Here is a 27,874-nt window from a genome sequence, read left to right on the forward strand (position 1 = left end):
GTTGTTTTTTGTGCATCCTTATTTATAGATTATGCCTTATCAATCCCGTCCGGGATTTCCAATGAAAACTCTCATCCATGTCACCAATTTCTTCTCCAATGTTACTTCCAAATGCTTCTCCCTATGACCTAGACTCGTTCTCACGTTATGGTGCTGAGAATGGGACATGTTCTCGTGGGAGAATTTTAGTGAGAGCTTGTAGGGTAATCCTGTTAGTTCAGGGGCCTCACGTGTATTCTCCCCAGTCCCATCTTGTTCTGAACCTGAAGAAGTGACTCCTCAGCTCCTTAAGATTTTCATATGTAGATAATTATGTTTTTATTTTAATCGGCAAAAAAAAAAATTAATAGAAAAGGAGAAAAAGGGTTACACCAACCCTTATACATTTTAAGGACTCATTACATACTCTCAAAACACCCTAAGAAATGAAGAAAAACCTGCCAATACATACCGACCACTCTATCCTCACAAAATCTACGTTTTACTATCATATTAATGCAAGTATTCGAACATTGAACTCAGCATTTGGACCAGGACAAAGATTTCACTGCATCAACTTTTGCTTGGTTAAACTAAATCCCATTCCTGTGCTGATTAAGCGAGAGAGGGGGTTATGATACTCCTTTAAAGGTGTGATTTTATTGATGCGGTAGGATTACAACTATGTATAGCTGAGTAAAAGCAAGTAAAAAGAAATTCAAAATTAAAATTACGAAGCTGTCAATAGTATGTGACAGAGTGCAGAAACATCTGTTTACAGAGATATGTTGTTATCATGAGTTTGTTTCATAACGTTTGTCTCGCGTTGTTTCACCATTCCTTATCAGCTTTGCTAAGAGATGTGGAATGCATATGATTGTTGCTCCATTGTTCTGGCATGTCAGGAAAGGGTGGGGTGCACCCTTTGACATGTTTTTTTTCTCTCCTTTGACATGGCAACAACAATCGTGGTGGGTTGCCATGTTCTACAACTATTAGAGTGAGTCTAACAACATGAAGTGGTGAGACCAAAAATAACTAGTAGTCATGATTTCTGTTACTTCCCTTGGTTAAGTAGGTCTGTTGGTAGGACGAATCGTAGTCCTCCTAGTGCTGCTAAAGTCTATTAAGCATAGGTGCGTATATGTCGTTCATGGTGGTCTGGGGATCCCATGGTAGGATGGATCACAAACAACCCTCCAAGTGTGTTCTATCAATCCTAAGTAAGAAGATAATGTCCAAGAATTGATATCCAAACTTAGCAAATTACACATTAGGTTTTCTTTCTTCTACCTTTTAACAAAGAAAGGTATAAGCTCTGTTGTTGAAACGACCAGAGTTGGGTTCTATCTTTTAGGACTAGCTAGTCTAAAAATTTCATGTGTTAGGGTTTATCTGATTATATATGGTTAAAAATATTGAAGTGATATGAAAATCTAAAGGAAATAAAAGGCCTCTTCTTCTTGTACCCATGTTTTTTTCGCATCTCCATATATTTCAGGAAAAAAGTTTTTTTTGGTAGAGTTTAAGGAACGGTATTTAGCTCTCCTAATTTTACTTATTCTTTTTGAGGAAAAATATTTAACTAACATCCTAAAATCTAATTTTGTTAAACTCTAAAATTAAAATGTATTATTAATAAATTTATTTAATTAAATAAAATTTGATGTTTTTGAGTAAACCAGTAGACAAGAAAGTGGTGACAGTTGCACATTTCCAAGTTTAACCAGAGAGACCTATAGTATCTTATCTTGGCACTTAACAACCTAATGTTCAACTTACTAATACAATTAGTAACTGATCCTAATAAAATGATTAACTTGTTCAATCTCAGAAATTTTTAGAAATCTAACAAACGTGTTCCACTTCTTATATCTTTAACACAGGTTCAAGCTTTCGCTGCATTGCTCAAAGCACAGCAGCTACAACCACACCCAATTGCTTTTAGAATTTGTTGAAAATAATATTTAAGAGAGTATATTACGATTTTAGAAGAATTGAAGTAAATAAAAATTGTGTTTAAAAAATACCTTTTAAAGGATTTGGATGGTCGAAAAGTTCATTTGTTTAAATTTTGATCCAACTGATTTGAAGATGTTAAACACAACTATATTTATTAGAAACTCTATTTTAAAGGAAAATAAGAAAAAAAAGTTAATTTTGTTTCATGTAAATATAATTATATTTTGTGTGCTTCTTACCTAGAATTATATTTTGTCAAAAAAATTAGTTTTCATTTTTCTTAAAATCAATTTTACACTTTATAAAAGGTGGTCAGACTAATTTTAAACTAATATAAAATTTCGTATGGTCCATTTGAAAGAGTTTTTAACTTAATCATAATTTTTAAAGAAATTCTATTTAGTTTATATTCATTAAACAATAGTATATTAGTTGGTAAAAACTATTTCTGTATAACTTGGTTTATCTTCAAAACTAATTGAGTTTTGTTGTAATTATTAACGCAAAATGAAGTTACTTTTCAGCAAGTACACCTTTTGCATTTATGTTGCATAAATTTACACATCAAAGATATTAAAGAAGCAGATGAGTCAATTTCTTGGAGCAGTGTATAAAATTGATGGAATGAAAATACTAATTTTGTAAAATTAAGAACTATTAACTAAAAAAATCTAACTTTTGTGGTTGACTGTTTTGGTCAAACTAGACAAGTCAATTTGTGACTTTTTGTGTTTTTTTTTCTTCTTTCCAGCCTGTTGGTCTGTTACCAACCAAAAAGCAATAGCTTCTGAAAAAAAGGTGAAGTTTGACCTTTCTTAAATTAAATTTGAGTATCGTTAAAAAAAAATTCTGATTTCACAACTTATTACATTATTATTTTAATATATTATTAAAATCGGTTGTAAATTGAGAGAGTTTTATTTTATATGGTGTTAAGAATATTTTTTATTAATTTCTTTTGGCTACTTTGTATATGTATAATCAAAGAGTTGCATGTATAATTTTTTTTAAAGAAATGGTAGACAATATTTACTTATATTTAACAAAGTCTCGATATGTTTGTTAAATAAAACAACCAAAACAATACATTTTAGATAAATAGGACATTTTATAAAAATAATTTAATATTGAAGACTTTATAAGTGGTTAAAAGTGGCATTATTATACTTAAACTGGTTGTATTCAATTTGAAGACTTTGTTGCCAGATCATAAGATCTTTATAGTGATTAACTTGTGTTGATCACAGGTAAGAGATTAACTTGTAATATTTTTGACCAAGAAAGATCCAAAAAACAATAATGAAAATTAAGACCAATCTACAACTGGATCAAACTACCATTTTTCTCTTGTACACATCTGGTCTCATACTAGTATTTGTAGAAACCTTTACATGGTGAGTGAGAAAGCTGTTCAAGTCATTTTATATTTTGGTTATGCTTCTTTGTCAAACATGAGCCATGTCATGCTGAAAACCAGCCTTTCTAGAACAAAGCTGAATCTGAATATCATCTTAAAAAGCTGTAAACAAAGTTCATGTACTAATCAACCTTGATTAAACAATTAACAACACACGTACTGTGGCAAAGTAAGACTTTTTTGTTTTTCAATTGAACTAGCTAAATGACAAAATCAGCTAAAACAAAGTCTAAAATAAACACACAATACTATTAAAGAAAGGTCTTAATTATCAAATGTGGAATTGTTCAGATGTTATTTAATAAATGTAATATTTATATAGCATGATTTTTAATTTCAAGAAGAAAAAAGTACACATCACTTAAAAATATAGTTTCTAAGTTTCCTGCTAAATCCATGGAGAGATTTTTTGAAACAGAAGCATGAGATTCGTGATAATATATCAAAATAGACATTGTTTCAAACATATATTTTGAATGAATTTTCTTGATAATTAACTTTAATGAAACCACCCAAGAAAGACTTTACTTTGGTCGAGGAACTATATAATAGAAATATATTTTTTGTACGAAACCTCCCAAAGTTTCTATGGGAACATGACTAAGCAAAATGAAGGAAATTGCTACTGAGAAACTTAGACAAAAACTAAAATTATTATGACTGCAAACTGAAGTCTCTGTATGTACATAAGCACATAGTTGGAATGTCTTGTTAACCAAGGAAAATTCTGCCACACTATGACTTGGCAATGCCAACTTGCTTATATGTCTTGTTTCCATGTTTAAGATTCATAATTACATTTTCTAGATGCATCTAATAACTTGGTGCACGTACCTATCCTAAGTTGTAGGAAATTAGTATATCATTCATGTGATTTACCATGAAATCAGGTCAAAAGTTACAATATGTCAAGTTTTACATATAATATTGTTTTTTATCAATTGAAATTGTCGTAATTTATCTGGTAGTTTATGTGATTTTTTTGAAATGTATCTTCAATACTAATAGTCTCCTTCCACACAAGATGAGGATATGTATCTCTAAAAGATGTTTCGACGTTCAAGACAGTTTTCTCTTAGATAGTTGAAAGTGATAAGTTATTAAAACATCATCTTTGTCAATCGGTGGTCGCCGATGTTGGTTTTTTTTTTCTCTCGGGTAGGATTTTCTCACTTTAAGGTTGTTCTGCTCCAACCATAAAGAAGAGTTTCGCTTGTGGATTTTATAGGAAGTCTACTTCTGGACACTGTATATGGGTTGGGATACCCCTGAAGTATCTCCTTTAATTTTATTTATTCATTGCGGATAAAAAAAAATCATCTTTGTCAACTTATTTATAGAGTTATATTAGACCTATGTACGAATGAACCTGAATTAGTATAGATGAAGTGATTAATTTCATATTAATCAGACACTAAATATTTTAATTATACGAATATTGTTTTAAATTAATCAGACACCAAATATTTTAATTATACGAATATTGTTTTAAATTAATGGTTATATCGAGTTTCCAAAATTTATACGTTATTTCATATATAAAAATAAAGTTTCATTTGACCTATTTTTTCCTCTAACCTAAAAAAATGCATAATAAATTTTTGTTTGTAAGATTAATTTGAACTAATAAGTAAAACAAATATTGAACCTGTAGAATTTTTTTTATGCTATATTTTGTCCATCATCTCCTCTCCCTTCCCTGTTAATTCTCCATCTCTCTTTGTTATAGTTTTATGTTGTTTTTTATAATCATTTGGATAATATTTTGGATTTATTTCAAATTGTTAAAGAAATATTATTGTTTATAACAAATTGAAGTAATCTTCCGTGCTTACTTATCTCACACTATCCATACAACTTTGGTAACTTGTCGTGCAATTTGTGGATTAGCAATGACTCAGAAGAAGGACCAAACTAAAATAAATCTCAAGAAACTTCTTAGAAGAAGGATATTTCACGTTAAAGAAAGCTTTTTGGATAGGCTTATTAAAAAATATAATTATATATTAAAAAATAATTTAAACTTAACTTAAAGTGTATAAAAATAACTTATAAAATAAAATTTACACCTACTTATATATTATAATATATAAAATATTTTTATTTCAAGCGAATCTATCATCTCCAACCATCTATAACTTTAAAATTTAAATCAAATTAATTTTTTGAAAACTCACTTTTCAAATGTCTTGTATATTATATTATACCTCTATTTTACAACAAATTCTTTTTTTTCTGATAAAAAAAATAACATAAACTCTTTCAAAGAGCCAGATCTTTTGATACTAATTATTAGTTTTTGTAATAATTAATCCTAAGAAACTCTAAAAGAGCCTAGCAATTGATGTTTTCAATTGTAAATGAAAGCATATGTTGATATATATGCCACCTATAAAATGCACTCTCTATTCCTTCTAACACTAAAAAAAATCATTAAATAAAAAATAATTTTAAAATAAAAAAATAATTAATTATTATACAGCTAAATTTGATATTATTTTAAATACTCAAAAAATTATTGATATCTAGATGAATTTTTATTAATAATAAACATTTGTAAATTAGTATCTAATTAATTATTAATTATATTAGATATTAATAACTGATTTAAATATTAATAATGTTTTTACTTTTTAAAATATTTAATTAATATAATAACTAATTATTTTGTTTTAAAAATTTATTTTTTAATAACTTTCTAATAATAAGAAGTGATATGTTAAATTTAGCATAAAACCCTAGCCTTACTCCAGCTACTAGTAGCCACTAACATTACAATAGTTAAAATTGTTGAACAGGAAGTTTGAAAAAAGAGTGAGTTTGTAGGTTCGCAGGTTGTTGCAGGATAAGGTTTTAATGGAGCCAACTGCACGCCACTGCTGTTTGGAAAATTGTTTCCTTCTAGATTGCATGACGTCCATGGAAATTGGATAATACAAAATCAATTGCACAATAATATTCCAACCTATTGTTTTTCATATTTTATCAAAAGAAATTTCGTGATTGTAATAAAATTCTGTTCTGCATTAAGCGACAGAATCAGTAAAAGTTATAGAACTCAATTACTGACAAGCAAGTATACTTGCATGAAATTCAATGTTCATTACCATTTTTTTATAAAGTTTTCGTCTTAGGCATCATTATGTAACTTGACATCTTAGCCAAGCTGACACTTCAAGTAACAACAATCATCTGTCATCATATGGAAAAAAAAATATTATTAAAAAAAAGAAAAAAGAAAGAAAATACAAAAATATGGGAGACTAGACCAAAACTCATATGTTAACACAAACTATATATAGGTAGATTATACCTATTCATAAAGAATTCTAAGAACAGACTAGCTGGGAGTCTATTATACCAATGAAATGATTCTCTATGAATAAATCCTAAATTAGCCAACTTATCAGCACACGGATTCCCTTCACGAAAAATATGAGTTACCCTAAACTCTATACCATCTTGCCAATTAGCATTATTAGGGCAAATGCTTTTTTAATAGTTATATATAAAGGAAAGTTTGGTCAATTAAAGATTTGATATTTCGTAACATCTAAATTTTTTTATGCTCGTTTTACTTATTCTTATTGGTGTGTTGATTATCTTATTGATATGTTTTCGATTAAGTGAGATTTTGTAAGGTTTTTTTTATTGGTTGGATTGTTTGTCTGTAAGGTTTAAGTTGTTTGGAAGAAGTTTCGTTGAATATTGACGTGTTATGTTATGTATAAGAATTTAACCACTTTAAAGTGATTTATATATTTTTTTTTACTTGTAATAAAAAAATATAAAAAAAAAGTTATTTAGAATAATTAGGAGCAGTGAGAGAGATCGCTTTCTATTCCCTGTTAAGAAACCCGTTTTGTGTTTGTTTTGCTTTGAGAACGTGCATCATGCATGTCTGTAACCTTTGACTTGATTAATATACAAAGATAAATCAAAGTTTTGTTTCGTGTTTTAAATTTTAAATTTGCAGTGAGTGCTTGGTTGTATGAAAACTGTTTCCACCATGAATCACGTTCTGAGATAAATTAAATGAAAGGAATTGAATTTATTATCACACCAATCTCATAATCTTATTTAATGACAACACCTAAAATGACCTAAAAATTAAACAAACTGAGTTGTATACGAAATATGCTTAGATACTGATAAATGAAATGTTACTTTAAAAGTTAGGATTCAAGAAAAGATAGGGTTGAAATCTTTCAAGTATTTTAGGGTTTTTTTTAGGTTTTGGAATAACAAGAATTAACCTGTGTTGTTAAGTCCTTAACAAGGAACCATTATTGATTTAACAAAGAGAGACAAATAACCAAAATCCATATCAAGCCTAAAATTAGCACTTGCAAGACAATTAATTAGCTTAACCTAAACTATGATAAATTTCGAAATAAACATCTCTTAGCATTATAAGAAAATCATTAAATAGAAATCAATTTTAAAGATCAAAACTAATTAGTCATTGTATTAATTAAATTATATACTATTTTAGAAATTAAAAAATTATTGATATTTAAAGTAATTTTTATTGTTAATAAAATTTATGAACTAGTTTTTAAATTAATATCTAATTAGATATTGATATTTTAGCTACCAATTTTAAAATATAAAGTAGGTAGTAAGTAATTAGATATCAATTTAAAAACTAATTACTTTTATCTCTAAAATTGATTTCTATTTAATGATTCTTTTATTCTGAACGCGGATATATAGTTTTTTTTTTTCTCACAAACACGAATTTGTTATATATGTATGTACCAAGAACTGAACAAATATAATTTACATACAGCAAAATGAAAAAGGGAGCAAAAAGTAGTGTTGTACAGTGCAAAAATCTATTCAATTGAAGCAGTGAAGCAAAGGAGTTGGTGTTCTGATCTTCAAAATCTCCAAATCATTCTCTGATGGCGTCAGATTCAAATCAGGAAACAGAACTCTCTTCTTCTCACCCTTCTGAGGTGAACCATTATGAACTCTTCTACCACTCACCAAAGAACTGTGCATGCTTCCATTTGTTGATGATGATGTTCTATGGCGTCTCATATGTCCTCCCAAAGCTTGCCCTATGGCAAACTCCAAACCACAGATGGAACACTCATGTGTCTTAGGCTTTGGTGGTGAACCATGAAGAACTTGGTTATGGTCACTCTCTCCCATCATCAACCTAGGTTTCTTGTGACTTGCACGGTGCCCTCCCAAGGCCTGAAACGATGGGAACTGTCTCTTACATGTCTTGCACTCGAACACACGGTTGTTGGAGGAGTACTTCAAGTAGTTTCTGTTCTCAAACTCACCTCCTGCAGAGAGCAGCATCAAGTAGTTGGCCATGGTGACACTTTCAACTTCTCTTTCTCTCTTCATCATCACTCTGCTACAACTATATATCAGTTGTATTCAAATATAATGGTTTGAAGGGGTGTGAGAAGATGGATATGGTGAATGAAGAAGCAAAGGGTTCAAATGAAAGGAAAAGAAAGGTGTGGAATGTGATATGAGACTTTCTAAGAGTATGGTATGTGTGTGATATTTATAAGGGTAGGTTTTGTTTGCTAGATTTAGACTTTTAGACACTTGTTCTCATAGTTCAAGTATTATTAAATAATAACTAAATTTAGAGATAAAAATAATTAGTTAATATATTAATTTGGAGATAAAAAGATATGCATATTAATTTATATGAGTAATATTGTGTGAGGTTGTAGTATGTGAGAGACTATAGGTGTGACTTTGAATTGAATAAGTGTTACGTAAGCAAGTACGATTGATGGAGCATTTAAAAAGCAAACGATTGGAAGAGTTGAATTAGGGTTTTTCCTTTGACTTGTTGGATTGGTTTATGTTAACTCAACTAATTCAACCTACCAAAATCATTTTTAATATTTAAAATTCTTTGACTCAAAAAGTTTGAAATGATAGTAAGTAGTTTAAAAAAAGGGGTTCTAGATGGCAGCCACTATAAGATAGAATTGAAGTGCACACTCTTTTACTATTTGTGTTCTAGACTCTCTCTGACCAACGAATAAGAATATTACTCTAACGTGCTGCATCTCTCTTCCTCACCAATGTTCATACACTCATTGATTCAAGATTACAAATAAAATACTAATCATGTCTCCATTATATCACCATTTGCTCTCAAAAAATTATTGATTTATTTAGCTTGGCAATATCAATGCCTTATACATATGAGGCTCGGAACAAATAATTTAAAAGACGTCTCCATGTCATGCATATCAAAAATGGATATTTGTATTTTGTACGATATACATATAATATAATGATTAAATGTTCAATTTAAAAAATATTTATTGAATTCTAACCATTTTAACATAGTTCCAATACATTTAAAATATATATATATATATATATTAATTTTTTAAAAATTTTAATTTATTATATAAATTTTTATTATGATTATGAAAATAAGAAACAAATCTTGAAAAACATCTTTTTTTAACAAAATGAAATATACTTGTACACATAAATCTTTATTGTCAAATTATATAATTTATAATTATATAATATATAAATGAGTGTAAATGTTGTGCTACATAGATACTACTATATACATACATATGGTATGTTGTTTGTGCTTGTACAACATCACTTTAGTGAGAATTGAATAAGAAATTATTAGCTGATTATATTGAATATGATGGTCAATGTCAAATAAGTGGGACAAGTCAACATAATACAATTCTTGCTAATTGATGTGATAATCTCCCGGTAGATGTTCTCTCTAATGTTTATGTACACTGCTTATGTGCCCTTAGTTTTTCAAGGGATGCTGCCAAAGTCAAATTCCTTAGGGATATGTGAAATGCAATTGCAGCAGGTCTTCGTGATTAGAGGTAAGAGATAGAGACAAATCAGGACAATAACAAAGTCATACCCTTTAATTGCAGGGCATTGATGTGAATGTTGTAGGAGAGGAAACACATACCTATAAAAAAAAGGATTGGAGCACCAATTTTGATTTATAATACTTTTTGTTGATAAAAAAAGGAATATTTTTCTCTAGTATTTGTTCCCTGAGGAAGTGCATCTACATCCTTGTCTTATATACAAAGCCATCAGCTTATGTCGTCACATCATTTGTCATTAGATAACCTTATCTCAATTTATATACATATGTAGTTAAATTTAATTAAATCTTAACAAGTACTAGTGTAAATTTGGTGCATCATTATAAAGTCTGAAGTTAGAAGAGTTTGAATGATATATCATACCAAATTGATAATTAAATTTAAAGTATAATTAAAGCATTTGATTTAATCGGGTTAATTAAAAATTTAATGATTCAGAGCTGACTTCATAAACAAATTTAATGTTTTTATGAAGTTCTGCAATTTTTTTATTTACAAATGTGTTATTAAAAAATTCAGATATTAGTTATTCTTTTATAACTATGTTTTGAATTGGAAGTAAATATTATATTCTTTTTATACTTTAAGTTTTGTAAAATATTAATATTTTTACTAATATAAATTAAAATTAACAATAAATTTAAAACATGGGCAATGTCACGAAAACAACTTTTAATCACCTTAAATAATAACAAATAACAACACCTATTATTAACTAAGAATAGTACATATTCAGAAATTATTGTATATATTGATAAGAATTAATAAATTATTCTTAGCAAGTAATACTAACTGATTAAATATTCAATCTTTACTTAATGAACAATACTAGACGAACAAAATAAAATACAAGATAACAAGTTAATATTTTGGGATTTATTAGGAGGGTGTGCCATGCCTATGTTTTAGTGCAACACAAGGGCGACACCTGAAGATCTCAGTAGCAGTAGCAAGCTACTGTTATAGGCCTTCCCCATAAAATATTAATTTAATATCGTGTGAACCATTGGTTCACATATCAGATATTAAACTGATAAGAACAGATACTACACTTGATCTTAGCCAAAAGGCCGAGAAAGGTATGCTATGTAAAGAAACTGAAGGTGGATTATATACTACAACATCAAATGATGGTTATCTATTGTAACTATGTGGGACTCAAGAGTGACTATGTATGATAGTTATCTGATGATGTACGGAATTGCGTTTCTTTTAAATATGTTTTAAACTATAACTATATATATTATATTATTTTAAACTGTAATTGTTGTCAAACATTATTTATTATGATATTTTTAAAATTAAGAATAAATTTATTAGCAATAGTAATATATATACATATACATATATATAGATATATTCAAGAAGGCTGATTAACTACCAACACAGTTTTTAAGTACTTCAAGTAATAACTTCAAGAAAGCTAATTAACTACCCAAACAATTTTTAAGTGTCTCAACTAATAACAAAACCTACTAATTAAAACTAGTTTTCTGAACTATTATTGATATTTCAAAAACACAAATAATTGTACAAAGGATTTAGAATGAATCTTTATTCTTGGATAGATAAGTACACAAATATAAATGGTTGAATAGTTTTTGAAAAATAATTCCAGCAAAATAACACTTTTTTATACAGTGATCTTACTATTTAGATATTAAATTAAAAATTAGCTGACACATCATCTTTGTTAAATCAACTATAAACCACACAAAATCAATCTTTAAAACTCAATTGAAGACAAAGAAAATCGTAAGAGATGTTTTGATTCTAAAGTTTTTAAAATCCTAAGAACCTATTATGAAATTAAAAAAATAATACCTCTTAAATGTTTAAAAATTAATGAATATTCTAATAAAATATTTTACTTGCATTGGTAGGGTGTGCCAAGCCCATGTTTTAGTGCAACACAAGGGCGACACATGAAGATCTCAATAGCAAGCTATTGGTGTAGATCTTCCCCTTTAAAAAATTAATTTAATATCGTGTGGACCATTGGTCCACATATCAGATATTAAACTGATAAGAACAGATACTACACTTGATCTTAGCCAAAAGGCCGAGAAAGGTATGCTTTGAATCGAAACTCAAGGTAGATTATATAGTACAACATCAACTGATTTCTATCTATTATAATCTGTGTGGGACTAAGTAATTAACTCATTAACACATGCTTCTGTAGAACGAGAACTACATCAACTAAGCATTTCTGAGTGGCTGAGACAGGATATATTCCCAGATCCCTGTATCTAAGATTGTTATCTGATGATGCATTGAATTTTGTGATTGAAGAATGTGGTGCAAAAGAGACCACACCCACTTATACCCATCTGTATTCAAGCTAAAATGCACATAACAAATTCTTCATTCTCCCTGTAATTGGCTTGGACAACTTATCTCACATTTTGTGTAATTTGGTTGGAGCAAATGCCATCAAAACACATTTTTTGCTAAGATAGAGAAAATCGTCAAAGGCTTCTATTCCTGTCAAAATTAGGACATTTCACTTTTTGTCTTTACATCCAAATCAAATGATTATATGTGCATCAGGTAAAATACAAGACCCTGATGCATAAACAAGAGTAGGAAACCTATGAAAGACTATTGCAAAGGACCAATAAAATAGGGGCAACAACACAGCCATATACTCTGCTGAAACCATTGGCTGAACCATTGATACATGGTGAAATCTAAATCATAGACACGCCATTAAATGGATAGTGGCTTAAAACTGGTGTAAGACTAAAAGATGTCTCTTGCCCCTCACCTCAAATAAGTAGTTTGCCTAATTGTAGCAGTTGCATGTTGCTCATGAAGAAAATTATGTGCATAACATATCATATAACAGTTTGAATCGATTTTAGATAAACGTTCTTGAAAGAACCTGAAACTGCAACACAATTGAACTTGTAAAATGTATCTCCCGAACACCATTTTGACTGGCCACCAAACAACAAAAAGCACTTCAAATTATATGGTATAAAAGGTGAATAACAAAATTGACCAGGTTCTTCAGTTGTGGCACAAAAAACCTTTATTATTACCTAAAGACCAATACCAAATATTAATAATTTCCCCAGCTACCCTCCAATTATTGCCTTCATCACTCTGCAGAAACCATGCATCTGCTGTGTCTCAGTAAGGGAAACTGATTGGTTCTTGTTGAATGGCTTTCTGAACTAGCTCGGCCTGCTCCTTAAGGTGAACCTTGAGGAAACCAGTAGCTGTTGCTGCAGAAGGAGCACGACCAACATATTTAACATCTTCATAACCTCCCCTACCTAGAACCTTCATAGAAGTTATAAGCCGGGGTAAAATATATGTGTATCCACCCATGTTCATTGGCTCTTCTTGACACCAGACAACCTCGGCATCTAGCAGAAACACAATAAAGTATAGTGTAAAATAACTAATACAGAAGACTATATGTGTTATTAAAACTCTACCATTTCAAATGTAATAATGCTTAAAGAGAATGTTTTGCTGATTAGTTCACACTTGGTTCATCTTTCACACATCAAGAAATATCAAATACAATTCAATAATGGTCTGTTAATATGATTTCTTTGGCTTTTAACCACATTTATATGACATCTAGAAACTACACTAGCTGAGAAGTCACAAACAAGAAAAATTCCCACACTAACAACAGTAGTAGACACTCAACCTTGAATGTGACAAAAATTAAAAAAATAGAATCCTTTTCAATAGGCCATTTTGAAAAGACATACTTGGATATCGTTTAAGCTCTCGTTGGACAAGATCATAAGGGAAAGGACAAAGCTGTTCCACCCTACATATTGCAACATCCTTTGCATCTTCCTTTGTTCGTTGTTCATCAAGTTCATAGTAAACCTGCAAGGAATATAAGACATTGATAGTTATAAAAGCATATTAGAAAACAATGATAAGTCATAGATGTAAAACATATATAGTGATTGAAGCACTGGATACAGTTAACATAGAATTCACCAGCTGTCAACATAAAATCCAAACACATTTGAACAGTAGTTCCAATCAGGATCACACACCTTTCCAGAGCAAAGTACTAAACGTCTGATACCCCCTTCAACATCTGAGTGATTATTTTGGTCTTTTATGAGGCGCTTAAATCTGGTTCCCTGTTTGTCAAAACCAGGGTGTCCTTGAACATCATCAAACTCAGATAAATTTGATCTGCAAACCTTACTACGAAGCAGGTTCTTAGGGGACATTACTATAAGAGGTTTACGGAATTCTCTATGTATCTGGAAGAAAACACAACGCAACAGTGAGAAAATCAAGTACCAAGATTCAAGTGACAAAACTAACATCAATTGGATCATGGTACCAACTACTAACCTGCCGCCTTAAAACATGGAAAAAATTTGCAGGAGTTGTAACATTCACAATCTGCCAATTACACTCCTGAATTTGTTTCCGAAGAGTAGGATCCATCTCAGGAATAGTATAAGGATGGTCATCAGCCATCTGCCAATAAATTAATGAAAACGTTTGAATTCTATTAAGAGTAAAAACACATCAGATAAAAACTTCAAAAGCAAGCAACAAGAGACAATTATTATTTGTTTTAAGATAAAATGTGAGATCCTAACTACCAATCTAAATTAAACAAAAAGCTCTTTTTGATGTCCTTCCCCTTCAATGAACCTCAAAGAACACACATTCATAAAAGAGCACCTGAAGAAAGCGTTCCAGTCTTCCACTTGAATGCTCAGGTCCCTGCCCATCATAACCATGAGGAAGTAACACAACAAGTCCAGTCTGACGGAGCCACTTAGACTCACCAGAACTCAAGAAATTGTCAAATATAACTTGAGCTCCATTAGCAAAATCGCCAAATTGAGCCTCCCAGATCACCAGCGAATTAGGATTCTCCATTGAGTAACCCAATTCAAATCCAAGAACACCAAACTCAGAAAGTGAGCTGCATATTGCATGAAAGATTAATTAGTTAACAGATTCATAGAAAACTATCTATCTTTTGTTAAACATGCAGTTCACACTTTATTAAAGCTTAAGACAGAAAAGAAACACAAATAGAAAAACAATCATGTAAAACCTGGTTTATTTTCTTTTGAATCAAGATGTATGTAATATGCGTGTGTTAAAAGCATATTACCTGTTACTAACAGTAAACATCTCTTCATTTTGATTCATTATCACATGGTCAAGGGGGCAATATCTCTCTCCAGTTGTCTGATCATGAACTACAGCATGGCGATGACTAAATGTTCCCCTTTCAACGTCTTGACCACTTAACCGAACATGGTTTCCTTCAACAATCAATGTTGCAAAAGCTAGAGCCTCTGCAAAGCCCCAATCAATATCTTCCCCTGTTTCAACCATTTGGGAACGCTGTTCATAAATTCTCTTCACTGCTTTATGAGGAGTAAAATTTTCAGGTAACAGTGTGATTGCTTTCCCTACATTTTTCAAGATCTCTGGCTTCACACTGCACATGATAGACCATAGCTTTCAGCTTCTATGCTACAACAGAGAAGATTCAAGCATCATTAATATTAATTTACCATACCCAGTGTTCCGGATGCGTGAAATTTGTTCGGGTGACTTGAAACCAGACCAATATGCTGAAAGCCAATCTCTTCTTTTCGGAACATAATCTTTGCTAGCCAAAAATTCATCATTTAGAATTGATGTGACCTTTCTATGTATCTTATCAACATCTTCTCGTGTGAGCTCCCCAGATTCCAAAAGTTTTTTTTGGTAGATCTCAAAAGCTGATGGATGGTTTCGGATGACCTGATATATCCAACAAAGTTGAAAAAACTGATGAACTAGTCAAAAGGAAACATGCACAAAGAGAAGAGCTAACCTTATACATTTTAGGCTGTGTGAAAGATGGTTCATCAATCTCGTTGTGGCCAAATCTACGGTAACACACCAAGTCAACAACCACATCCGAATGGAAAGTTTGACGCCATTCAGCTGCAAGTTCACAGACATGAACAACAGCTTCCACATCATCACCATTCACATGAAAGATGGGGGCATTTAAGGATTTGGCTACATCAGTGCAGTATTGTGAAGATCTTCCTGACTTGGGATCGGTGGTGAATGCAACTTGGTTGTTGAACACAATGTGTATAGTCCCCCCAGTAGTGTAATTTGGAAGAGCACTAAGATGAAGTGTTTCATACACCACACCTTGTCCAGCAAAACTACCATCTCCATGAATCAAAACTCCCATGTTCTTCATTCTGTTCTTATCATTTGAGTAATACTGCTTTGCTCGAGTTTTTCCAACAACAAGTGGGTTCACTGCTTCCAAGTGACTAGGATTTGCCACCAAAGACAAATGTATCCTCTTCCCACCCCTTGTTGGTCGATCATAAGATGTTCCCAAGTGATATTTAACATCACCAGTTCCTGTGTAGAGTCCAACTTCATCTGCAGGTTGACCACCACTAAACTCACAGAAAATCTGGCGAAGTGGCTTCCTAACTACATTCCCCAAAACATTCAATCTTCCCCTATGTGCCATTCCCATAACAATACTCTCAACCCCAAGATCAGAAGCCCGATCAAACATTTCTTTCATACCAGGAACAATACTCTCTCCCCCTTCAAGTCCAAACCTCTTTGCAGATGTCCACTTGGTGGCCAAGAAATTTTCAAAAAGTGTACTCCAAGCAAGCCTATCAAAAATAACCTCACGACGCTCCCGATTATACTGTGTAGGTGTAAGGGTCTCAATCCTATCCCTGAGCCAATTACATTTCTCACGATCTGGTATGTGCATGTACTCATACCCAATGCTTCCACAGTAGGCTTGCTCAAGCCGTGTCAGAATGGACCTAAGAGTCTGCACAGGACGATTCTCAGACAAAAACCCAGACATCTTCCACACCCCTAAGAAGAATTCCCTGTCAAGATCAGCCTCAGTGAATCCATAAAAGGCAAGGTCTAACTCATCAGGGACTTTTCGTTCTTCCAGACCCAAAGGATCAAGCTTGGCTTTCATGTGGCCATTAACCTGGTATGCTCTCACCAGCAACAGCAATTGCATACTCTCCTGGATTGTTTGTCCAGAAATTCCAGGGGAGGTGGAAGCCTGACCCACAAAGTTCCTGAAGAAATTGTCCCAGGACTCATCAACACTGTTTGGATCAGCTTCCCAAGCCCTTTGAAGCTCCTCCAAATAGACACTACTTGTCCCATCCAAGAAGTTGTCTGTCAACTTAGAAAGGGGTACCGGGCGAGGCACACTAGCTGTTTGCTCTTTGAATTTGAAAACTGTGGTGTGGAAGTTTCTAATTCTACTTGTTGATGGAAGGATTGTGGTGGTCCTTTTCACACAATACCGTGCTCCACCTCCATAGAGATTTCTCCTAACTGCATCATGTTTTGCTATGCTGGAAGCAACTCTAAGCCATGCCATAACTCTCCCACCTCCACACTCTGCACAAGCAATCAAGAACTCTATTCACCAATAACAGTATCTCCTTAAACACTGCCTTAAGTCTTCATCACCCTTTCCTATGAATTACCAAACTAACCAAAAAAGGCACTAGTTCAACAGGAGATTGACAAGAAAGAGCAAATGATCTAAATCAGATATTCCACAAGTGTGGCAGCAAAGCAATCACTCACTCACAATGAAGATTGTTCTGAAATTTCTGTCCTGAGACTGAAGAATGCATCTTCCTAGAAAAATGTAATAATGACTGATAGTATAAAACCAAAATCACTACTGAGAAATTAAAACACGCATAGAATGAAGTGCATGAGCTATGGAAAGAGAAATACAGATGGCAGCACAATTACAGGGAGAGAAAAAGAGAGATTGAGATGAACAGTGTACATTGTTTTGTGGTGGTAACGAATGGAGTTTTGAAGTTTCAAATCAATGGCAAATTCAAAGTTTGTTTCCAGAACATGCTGATGCTCATGCTGTGCATCCATTCTTCTATATCTTCTTTCTTACTTTCTCATTTATTGGATCCTAAGTCCCACCAATATTACTTTATAATATATAATACTTTTTTTTAGAGTATTTTCTCTCACTTTCTAGAACCCGCTTTGAAATGTTGACATGTTGGAACTATTTGATAAGGTTAGATTTTCTCTCTCTTTTTTTTAATTAGGTTTCAAAATACTGTAAATTTATTTCAAATATTTTCACATCCCAATACAATCTATGCAAAAAAAAACAAAAAAACTGAAGAGACAAAATAATGAACTGAATCCTTATATTACTATATTTTGATGTTTTTATAACATATACTTAAAAATAATATCTATATTCAGTTAAAATTATAAATAAAACTCAACAATTCTCTTAATTATTTTATGAAAAGTGATTGACACCTTATGAGTAAATTATATATATTTTCCAATAAATATATTTATTAATAAAAATGTTGAGCTTAACTAATATTAATAAATATTGATTAATCTTAACATATATGGATTACTTCAAAATCTATAATCTCATTTCCAAGGACTTAGTATTCTTGATTCTTCATGCAAATAGGGATATTTAGTCTTCAAATGATAGGACTTTTTTGCATGAAAAATCTTTTATGGAGATAAGTAATTCTTTAAATTAAGAGTGATTAGTATATAAATCATCAGTTAAATAGCCTAAGAATAAATTTTAGAATTATGATACTACTAATTAAAATTAATAAATATAATTATTATAAAACATAAAACAAAATTATTATTATTAAAAAATGGTAGAAGGTTTTCTTAAATATTTACTATCAACTTGAGAAAGGTGTAAAATGTTTTAAAATAAATTATTTCATTTTTTAAACTATAAATTATTAAAGGAGAGAATTATTATTTAAATATTTTTTCTTATTAAAATATATATTATTACTGCACCAAAAACTATTCCGCTAAACAGTGTTTCTTAATACTTACTATAAAGTGGTTGACTTAATTATTTCTTAATTTTTCTTTTAACATAACACTCTACATCCTACTTACGTTCAACTATAATTAAATAATAAATAATTACATTCCAAACAATAATCAAATCTTTAGAATATAATTGCAGGGCTTTACCCCTAAGGGAGCCCTTCCAGAAATTCTCGAAGGCCTAGGCTGAACCCAGGCCTAAGAGGGGGTTTGGAAATAGTTTTCAACCAGCAATAGACGCGCCTCGGTTAGAACCTCACTAGCTGCGTCATTGCCCCAAGCGCAAAGATACTTTCTAAGATTATTGAGAATTCTATTTATATTACGTTCTATATACTCTATCTCATAACTTAGTCAGTGTGGGACTTTGGCCATCAACATGGTTAACCACAATTCATATTCCCTAAACTGAACTGACCAGTATTTTTCATCAACATATCAACCATCAACATTAACCATAATGCAATGATACATTCCAACCACCCATGTAAGTGAGTAGGCATCATTTTTTCCTCTTAGTGATAAACATGGTTAACCACATTCAACAGATTCATCAGCTACATATGTCTCCTTTTCCCATTGCTTAGTGCAGTGACTTTCATTCTTTTTGTCAGTATACACATCAGGAAACTGCACAAATTTTGGAACTGATAGAAAATGTAAACTCACCGTAGAAGCCAATCAGCATAATTGAATGATATCTGTGGATTTAACCAGATCTTTTTACTCTAGTTTCTCCTGCATTGTTTCTCTAGGTTTTTCCATGTAAGAATCAAACGGGTGCATTAAATAACCTTTTTTTTTTTGCTTTTAGATTGTTTGGTGATGGTTATTGAGTTATTTAGGCTATTGCTTTAATTATTGACTTTCAGTTATGTTTCATGCAAGAGTTATGGTGTTTCTTGTGACAGTAGTTGGACTTTATTCGTACCCTTGTGTATCTGATGGTCAACATTCTCTACATAGTTGTCTTTCAGACGTAACAAAATTAAAGTAAGATACACTTCAGAAGATAGGACTGAACTACTTAGATGTTTTCCATTGTGCTTCCTCAGTTGCCCTCTGAGTTTTTTTGTTACTCATAATCATATTAAAAGAACTGATATCTCAATTACAGATTTATATTATACCGTTTGGTTCTTGTTTTTATTTCTCAATGACACAAATGAAATCTCCAATTATTTGTATCATTATAATTCAAAAGCCTCCCATGTTCCAATCAATTGGGATTTAAGGTAAAGGATTTCGGTTCTAGCAATTGGGATCTAGTTGCAATCAGTAGCTTGATAATGTGAATCTTGGTTAGTTACTATATGTTCATTTTTTTGCATATATTTTGAAATTGAAATTGACATGCTTTTTCTAACATTATGTCTCTGCTGCTGAGATAATCTTTCAACAGATGCAACAAATCATCCTGCATATTTCACTTTTGGCTGTGATTCCAGGAGTTTCCTTTTGTCTACAAGTTAATTGCAAGACCTTGAGTATATTAGTTGTGGCCTCAAAACTTGAGATTTCTAAGTGGAGTTTTTTTTTACTTAGTTATTTCACGATTGGCTGAGCTAACTTGTTTTTATTTTGCTACAAACTGCTGAGTTACCTATAAAATTCTGAGGATAACCCTAACATGACCTAATATTTTCATCAATTTGGCACCATCAATTGTTGGTAACTATGGATAACTGAATACAAATATCAATTTTACTTAAATTTAAATAAATGGATCAATAATTTTTCTCTGATGAAAACAAATGGATCAACATTTTAGATTTTGTATCCAAAATTTATTTTTTAATAGAGATTTTAAAAAATATATATAGCTAAAAGTTCATTCTGACGAGCAAATTTGGTATTGGACTGCACGATTGATATTGGGAATTAAAAATCTTCCAACTGATTGCATCCATCTTATATCAAACAAAGCTCACATTGGAAAGTGATTCTTGCAAGGTACTCCAGCTATTTTTGTCGTGGTTTTTTCTGTCGTTCTAACAAAAACAAGCATAAACCACTCCTCCATTAGGGTGACTAATACAAAATTTAAAAGATTGGAGAATTAGACAATGATTTTACATTTTGCTTCCAAGTAAAAGCATTCTTATGTTTGCCTCTAGATTCCTAAGCCAGCAACAACAAAAAAACATTTGGACCGATATTTTGCAAATGATCAAGTTGTTTTTTGATAATCTATCCGCATCTAATCAAGATATCCTTTAAAAAGAGTCAAACTACAAATGAAAGAGGAAAAGTGAAGCAAATGAACTGGTCACAATAAATTCCACCAACTCATGATGAGCAAAGAATTTAAAATATTAACTCTAAAACACTGCAGCTGGGAGATACGGAGGATCAAATACACGCTCCCACTAATAATGTCATCAGAATAACATCAGCACCCACATGAGGCTATTGCAGAAACCTGCACCACTTGCTGCAGATACTGATTCTTTTCATGAACCGCAGCAAGCCGACTTTTGTGCAGGTTGGCCACCACCGTCTGCCTGGTCAGGTTGGTTAATCTTTATGGTCTGAGGCTGAATCAACAGAGAAGAGAGTATCAATGGTCAGCAATTCGGAAAAAGTCACACAACTATTCACTTATTCTGAAAGTTAGCATTAAGAAAATCCCAAATACTTCCTAACAATTATTTTTCTTCAAGTACTTGGTTGGTACACACACTGGCAAAAATGTCAGTCTTTCAGAAGAAGAGAGTACCTGCATATATCTGGCGAAAAGGAAGAACAAAGGACATAGAGAAAAGAGTTGACAAATTACCTCAGCTTTTGAATCTGTGTCTGAAAGCCTTTGCTTGATATCTCTTGCTATTGAAAAGAAAACCTCTTCCACATTCATGTTTGTTTTTGCACTCTGCATGTTTTCTTAGATATAAATGTAACGAAATTACATATAACTGTAATGAAATTGTTATTGTCACTCACAGTTTCAAAGAACTTGATACCATACTCATCAGCAAGTGCTTGACCTTTGGAAGTAGGTACAGCCTAGAGGATAAAGGAAAAACTTTTGTTTGTATCAAAATGCAGAGAAGGAGACTGATTAATCTCATATCAGTAAACAAATGCGGCTTGGACAGCATAGAGTCAAAAATGCCATAGCCTCTCAGTCAACGAATTTCAGACCCTCGCCAATTAAGAATGTAAAATGTAAATAAAAAAGTACCCCACAATGTACACACCCTTTTACTTTCATCCATATCAGCCTTGTTGCCAACAAGTATCTTGTTTACATTGTCAGAAGCATGTTGTTCAATATTGCGAATCCAATTCCTAATATCTGGATAACAATAAACAAACTACATTGAAAATCAAAAGATGGGCAGAACAAATGAAGCAAACTTAACCAAAAAGAGAGATTGTTTGACTCCCTGTTAAATGTAAATCAGAGAATGGGGAAAATACGAAATGGGGAAAATATAAAGAAAACACAATTTATTGGGTCAACTAAAGCTGAAATGAAGTCTACAATCCTCAGACACAAAAAGAATGTCATTCGTTGAAATATCTTTTAACTTCCAACACAACCAGGTCAGGGAAAGGAGATTACTATTGAAAGATGCTTCATCAGTAACATCATAGACCAGCAAGATACCCATGGCTCCTCGGTAATAAGCTGCAACAGCATGTAACATTGTAAGACAAGTCTTCCTTTCATCAAAGAAATGGAGCATGCAATATAATTTGATTTATCCATAGTATTTAAAATCAAGTAAGAATTGAACCTGACAGATTAAATCATTGTGTCCTTCTATGGAAATATAACGCAAGCCAGTGTGCACTTTACATTTATGAGTCCATGAATTAAATCACTATTCCTTCAAAACGTATAACTTCCACCCAAAAGATTTATTTTTTTATGAATAATAACTTCTCAAAACTTAATTGAGTTACTGATAATAGTTACAGAAACTATTTACCTTAAAATTTTCATTTTTATCAATCACAGCTGAAATACTTCAACTAACTTGCACATGAATGCATGCAATTTGCAAACACGACATAATTACCTACCAAGAAGACAGCTGCCAATTATGAATTCACAGCAAGGTTACACAAGACAAAATCCAAACCTGTGGTAATAGTTCGAAATCGCTCTTGACCAGCAGTATCCCAGATTTGTAACTTAATCCGTTTGCCGTCCAGTTCAATGGTTCTTATCTTAAAATCGATGCTGCCACGGATTATTATAACAAGATTTTATTTTCAACAACAAAAAGATACAGGTCTGGTTGTGTGCAAACATTTGTGTACCCAACAGCTAAAAATTGTCCATATTAAAAATGACATTCACTAAGCACTATTTTTTAAACGAGCTCAAGACATTAGGTCCCGAATTGCGATGCTTCCAAAAACCACTAAAGGAGAAACAGAAGCATTACAGACAAAATAGTCAATAGATAAATGCAAGCATCTAGAAACAAGACGACAACGTTTCACAAGGGATAAAAGAGGGGTCAAAAGATATTATACTAACCCAATGGTGGTGATGAAACTGGTTGTGAATGAACCATCAGAAAATCTCAAAAGCAGACAACTCTTCCCCACACCTGAAATTAAGAGTCAGAAAGACATTAAAAAGAAAAACTATTAGAGCAGAGGCAGCACTCCTTGTTCCATACTCAGCTATTCGAAACTATCTCCATAAAACACTGAGTCCAATTCCGAAGGAAAACTTGCAATCAGGGTTGTTAAAAGAGGTTTGCAGTGATGGAAAAGGAGAATGGGAAAGGGGGAATAACGAACCGCTGTCGCCGATAAGAAGAAGCTTGATGAGGTAATCGTAATCGGCGCGAGCTCTGGCGGGTGGTGCTGCCATGGTTGAGTGAGGAAAAAGCCCTAACGTGCAGAAGAGGGATCGGAATGGGAAATGGTTAGAAGGAGAAGGAAGCGGATCCCGTTACGTTTTGCCACCACACTTCTGCTTTCATGCTCCCGCCCACACTCTATTCTCCCCTCCGTCACTTTCTTCTCTATTCTTCTTAATATTATCTATTCATCTATATATCGACACGTGTAATAATTGATTATAGTTTTTTTACTTTTCTTATTCATAATTTATGTAACCCAGTACGAAGATAGACATTAACACGAACACAAACATAAATACAAAATATGTGTAATTTTTAAAATATAAGAAATAGAAACACGAATTTATATATTATATAATTATAAATTATATAAATTGATAATAAAGTTTATGTGAATAAGTATATTTTAGTTTTTTTAACAGAAAAAATGTTTTCCATTGGTTCAAAATAATTTGTTTCTTATTTTTATAATTATAATTAAAATTTATATAAGCTTGAGTTTTTAAAAAATTAATATATTTTTTTTAAAAAAAATTGTGTTAGAACTGTGTTAGAATTATTGGATATCCAACAAATATTTTTTAATTGGACATTTTATCAATACGGATCTTACGAGTGTCCTATGTCCTACCTACGAGTGTCAATGTTTCAATTCATGTGTTCAACACGGACAAATCATTTAAGAAACGTGTCTGAACCTCGTAATCATATTATAATTATAAATAATTAAAAAATAATATTAATATAAATAAATAAATTTATTTTATTTGTCATGTATTCAAATAATTTTACCTTTTACTTTTATTTTTTTTATTTCCTTACTTTCTTTCCCATTATCTCAACAGTACATGCTTATAAAGATTTTTTTCATATCATTATTAAATCGTGTAAAATAACATTGTTAATTTTACATTAATCATCAATTATCACAAAAGGGCAGCAACAGTATTTTATACATGATTGATACTATAAATTTCTTTTATACTAATAAGATATATACTACCAAGAATCCAACTACAGAATATGAAGTGTGACATTTTTATGCTATTCTCTGGACAGGTTTTCAGTAATAATATTACAAAGATTAGTAAATATCACAAACATTGAGTTCTAGTTTGTGATGAACTCATGAACACAAGCCCAAACAGCACACTCAAGGTAAATTCTTTGCAGATCACAGTATAAATCAACCCCCCAGATTGCAGTCTCCTGTTTGGTGGATCAAATTGTAGCTCACTGTCCCACCAACTTCCATTTTTCCACCTGCATACTCACTCCCTGCAAAAGAAACACAGTGAAGAGAGAACCAATCTTGAGGATCATCTGCTACAACAGAAATATAAATAACATAACCCCTTTCCAAATTTTAACTAGTAAAAAAAATTGATTATTTTTTTTCACAAGTGTTTACAGATAAATTGATTTATTGTTATTAAGAAGTGAATTTTAAGTCTAACTAAACTTTGTAAAACCAACTTATAAGATGGAGTTTGTCCTCACTTATATATTATCAAATGTTCTAAAGTCGATTGAGACGTTAAGACTATAACTCGTGCATGAAACTATATATTATGAGTGGTTCGATGATGGATAACCCAGATTAATAAGGTGAGGTTTGCACTCATTTATATAGTATGAAATCAAAGTTCACTTCTTAATAATTGTTGCTGATAAAGAATGAATTGAAGGAAAAAGGCACAAGATGTTACATACTTGAGTTTGACAGCACCTGGTTAAAAACAGACACATGAGTCAAATTTCTTGTGGATTTCAAACTGTCATCTGATGGGAAGATGGAGTATGGTTTGCTGGAATCAGGATTCAAGTACTGCAAGTCAGAGTAGACTTGAGGGTTCTGAAAGCACAGCTTTTCAGGTCCTATGATATGTTGGGACTGAAACTCCTCAGCTTTTGTCTTCTTATCCTTAGAATCAACCTCAGTGTCCACTTCTGATTCAGTGTTGGTAGGAGCCACGTTTTGCAGTTTTCTTTTGGATCGAGCACGCCTATTCTGAAACCAATTGTACACATTTGTTTCAGAAATTTGGCCATGCTGGCCCAGTTCAGCAGTGATCTCCTTGATTTTTTCCTTGCTTGGAGTTCCATTTCCCTGATCAAATATACGTTCAAGAATCTGAAGCTGCACAGGTGTAGGTGTCCACCTTTGTCTCGATGTTATTTTGTGTCCACCAGATATCATCAATGGATCACAGTACAGGTTTCCCAATCTAACCCCTGATCAAGAAAACAAATCAAAACATCAATATTTTCTGCAGATAATGTTGGATCTTATCTAACATAAGTCATTTTCTTTTATAAAAACTTTTACAATACAACTTCACATCTTAACTAGACTAACATCAAGAACTTAAGTCATTTTTTAAATTTTAATAAGAGTTAATTTAATTGGATGAGATTCAGAAACACTTGCTGTTCCATCCAACAATATTATTAGTGATCATTCCCTCTTATTTAAAAAATTTACTGCACAACTTGAAGACTATACTTTAGCAGCAGAAGAAGTTGCCAAAGCAAAATGCAAGGAAAAGATTGATATTCAGAAATTTCCTCTATTCAAATGTTTGTCACTTCAAAAGATCTCTACTACATGTGATGAGATAATATTACCGGAATGAACTGAAAATACAAGAAAAAACTAATTACTAGTTGCTTAAAGTGAAGCATGTAAGTGTAACATATCATTCAATCATTTCTAGAAATACTAAATGCAAAAAATGCATGTAATATCTTAAAGCATGAAAGGTATGGTTACTGGTTATGATTACAAATTTCAAATCCAATGTGCCCTGATGTAGGGGGAAAAGGTATGGTTGGTATTTGTCCCTGTCATTTTCTACTTTGTTGGAACAGGCTGGCTTAAATAGTAGAAAGTGGAAACACCTAATATCAATAATAAAAACAATATCATTTTGCATCCACTTATATCTCGACTTATATCTTATGAATTGTGATAATATCTAGTAAGATTTTCAACACACCTCCTCGTACGAGGTACGAGAATGATAACTCATGCATAAGTAAAACTATATATTATGGATAGTCTAATAACAATAATAGGTGGTATAATGAACCTAACTGAGACTTTATATCATATTAAAAAACCGATTTTAAGTCAATTTTATAAAATTGAATTAGACTTAAACTACACGTATATAATTTTACTTGATTCTTGATTTAACAGTCAAAAGGGTAAGAAACAAGATACCATAAGAATTTGCCTATAGAGGAGACAACATGGTTCATAATTACTACACAAACTAAAGAAATAATGGTAAAAAAGAAGAGGGACCTGCAAGATCCTGTTGGGCTGAGAGTGTTCTGTGCATCTCAATGAGTTGATCACAGATGGTACCATAAACAGCAATTTGTTTCCTGAGAGTTTCCAACTGTTCGTCAGTCATGACTTGGACATACATGAGTTCTCCGTTGGCATCGACATTGACATTATTGTTCCCACTCTGCTGCCACCTCTGCAGCTGATTCTGCAACTCCACCACGTTCACCATCTCTTCTGCTTTGTCCCTCTCTCTGCGACGATGATTGCGCTCTGAATTATGATGATGTTGTCGATTTGATGAAGAGAGAGAAGGAGAAAGAGAAGTCCACAAAGGTTGTCAGAAAAGCAGAAAGTGAGAGAAACAGACAAAACACACAAACATTTTAAACCAGAAATTTGATCCTCTTTAACGCTGTGCCACATGTGACTCCTTCCTCATTCTTTATATTATTTTTGCGGTGCCTACTTATTACAACATCTTCTGTAATAAATAAAAAAATGACATGAATAACATTATCAACAGAGGTAAAAATCTAGTATGTAGAAACAACGTTATTCAAATCAAATTCCACGTTCAGACCTAAATTATGTAGCTTTTGTTTGGACCACTTCATGAGTGTCCAACAAT

General features: G+C 32.0%; 4 protein-coding genes and 3 non-coding genes across 18 annotated transcripts; all 7 read right to left on the reverse strand.

Annotated features, from left to right (window-relative positions):
- Positions 1 to 8,004: 8,004 nt before the first annotated feature.
- Positions 8,005 to 8,869, reverse strand: LOC137828967 (zinc finger protein ZAT11). The gene has a single exon (XM_068635754.2). The coding sequence runs from the start codon at positions 8,723 to 8,725 to the stop codon at positions 8,201 to 8,203; it is 525 nt and encodes a 174-aa protein (XP_068491855.1). The 5' UTR covers positions 8,726 to 8,869; the 3' UTR covers positions 8,005 to 8,200.
- A 2,240-nt stretch (positions 8,870 to 11,109) lies between these two features.
- LOC137830788 (U2 spliceosomal RNA) lies at positions 11,110 to 11,310 on the reverse strand. Its single transcript, XR_011084266.2, has one exon. It is a non-coding gene; the product is annotated as a U2 spliceosomal RNA (small nuclear RNA).
- A 796-nt stretch (positions 11,311 to 12,106) lies between these two features.
- LOC137830766 (U2 spliceosomal RNA) lies at positions 12,107 to 12,302 on the reverse strand. Its single transcript, XR_011084257.1, has one exon. It is a non-coding gene; the product is annotated as a U2 spliceosomal RNA (small nuclear RNA).
- On the reverse strand, positions 12,107 to 18,194 carry LOC137828338 (uncharacterized). Of its 10 annotated transcripts, none has more exons than XR_016523525.1 (10): positions 16,067 to 18,189; positions 15,767 to 15,993; positions 15,353 to 15,685; positions 14,911 to 15,157; positions 14,572 to 14,700; positions 14,262 to 14,477; positions 13,962 to 14,085; positions 13,275 to 13,604; positions 12,998 to 13,120; positions 12,107 to 12,714 (listed from the first exon to the last, which is right to left on the reverse strand). XR_016523525.1 is itself a non-coding variant. In XM_068634860.2 (10 exons), the coding sequence occupies exons 3-10, from the start codon at positions 17,630 to 17,632 to the stop codon at positions 13,366 to 13,368; spliced, it is 3,081 nt and encodes a 1,026-aa protein (XP_068490961.1). In that variant the 5' UTR covers positions 17,633 to 17,745; positions 17,849 to 17,898; positions 18,056 to 18,194; the 3' UTR covers positions 12,107 to 13,365. The 10 variants fall into 10 exon arrangements, 6 of the variants coding, with proteins under 6 accessions (XP_068490961.1, XP_090161493.1, XP_090161494.1 ...); XM_068634860.2 differs by having other exon boundaries at positions 12,107 to 13,604; positions 16,067 to 17,745; positions 17,849 to 17,898; positions 18,056 to 18,194; XM_090305367.1 differs by having other exon boundaries at positions 12,107 to 13,604; positions 16,067 to 17,745; positions 17,845 to 17,898; positions 18,056 to 18,194.
- A 1,064-nt stretch (positions 18,195 to 19,258) lies between these two features.
- Positions 19,259 to 19,409, reverse strand: LOC137830811 (U4 spliceosomal RNA). Its single transcript, XR_011084283.1, has one exon. It is a non-coding gene; the product is annotated as a U4 spliceosomal RNA (small nuclear RNA).
- A 1,868-nt stretch (positions 19,410 to 21,277) lies between these two features.
- LOC137827912 (ras-related protein RABE1c) lies at positions 21,278 to 24,117 on the reverse strand. Of its 2 annotated transcripts, XM_068634287.2 has the most exons (8): positions 23,884 to 24,117; positions 23,615 to 23,687; positions 23,211 to 23,311; positions 22,688 to 22,753; positions 22,320 to 22,417; positions 22,063 to 22,125; positions 21,899 to 21,991; positions 21,278 to 21,656 (listed from the first exon to the last, which is right to left on the reverse strand). In XM_068634287.2, the coding sequence occupies exons 1-8, from the start codon at positions 23,954 to 23,956 to the stop codon at positions 21,573 to 21,575; spliced, it is 651 nt and encodes a 216-aa protein (XP_068490388.1). In that variant the 5' UTR covers positions 23,957 to 24,117; the 3' UTR covers positions 21,278 to 21,572. The 2 variants fall into 2 exon arrangements, with proteins under 2 accessions (XP_068490388.1, XP_090161174.1); XM_090305048.1 differs by lacking the exon at positions 23,211 to 23,311 and having other exon boundaries at positions 23,884 to 24,112.
- Positions 24,118 to 24,908: 791 nt separating this feature from the next.
- On the reverse strand, positions 24,909 to 27,665 carry LOC137827913 (WUSCHEL-related homeobox 13). 2 transcript variants are annotated; one of them, XM_068634289.2, is made up of 3 exons: positions 27,259 to 27,665; positions 25,678 to 26,183; positions 24,909 to 25,226 (listed from the first exon to the last, which is right to left on the reverse strand). In XM_068634289.2, exons 1-3 carry the CDS (start codon positions 27,473 to 27,475, stop codon positions 25,182 to 25,184), a joined length of 768 nt encoding a protein of 255 aa, XP_068490390.2. In that variant the 5' UTR covers positions 27,476 to 27,665; the 3' UTR covers positions 24,909 to 25,181. The 2 variants fall into 2 exon arrangements, with proteins under 2 accessions (XP_068490390.2, XP_068490389.2); XM_068634288.2 differs by having other exon boundaries at positions 25,662 to 26,183.
- Between the last annotated feature and the right edge of the window lie 209 nt (positions 27,666 to 27,874).

Source organism: Phaseolus vulgaris, chromosome 7 (assembly GCF_051622355.1).
Source record: "Phaseolus vulgaris cultivar YP4 chromosome 7, ASM5162235v1, whole genome shotgun sequence".
Lineage (NCBI taxonomy): Eukaryota > Viridiplantae > Streptophyta > Magnoliopsida > Fabales > Fabaceae > Phaseolus > Phaseolus vulgaris.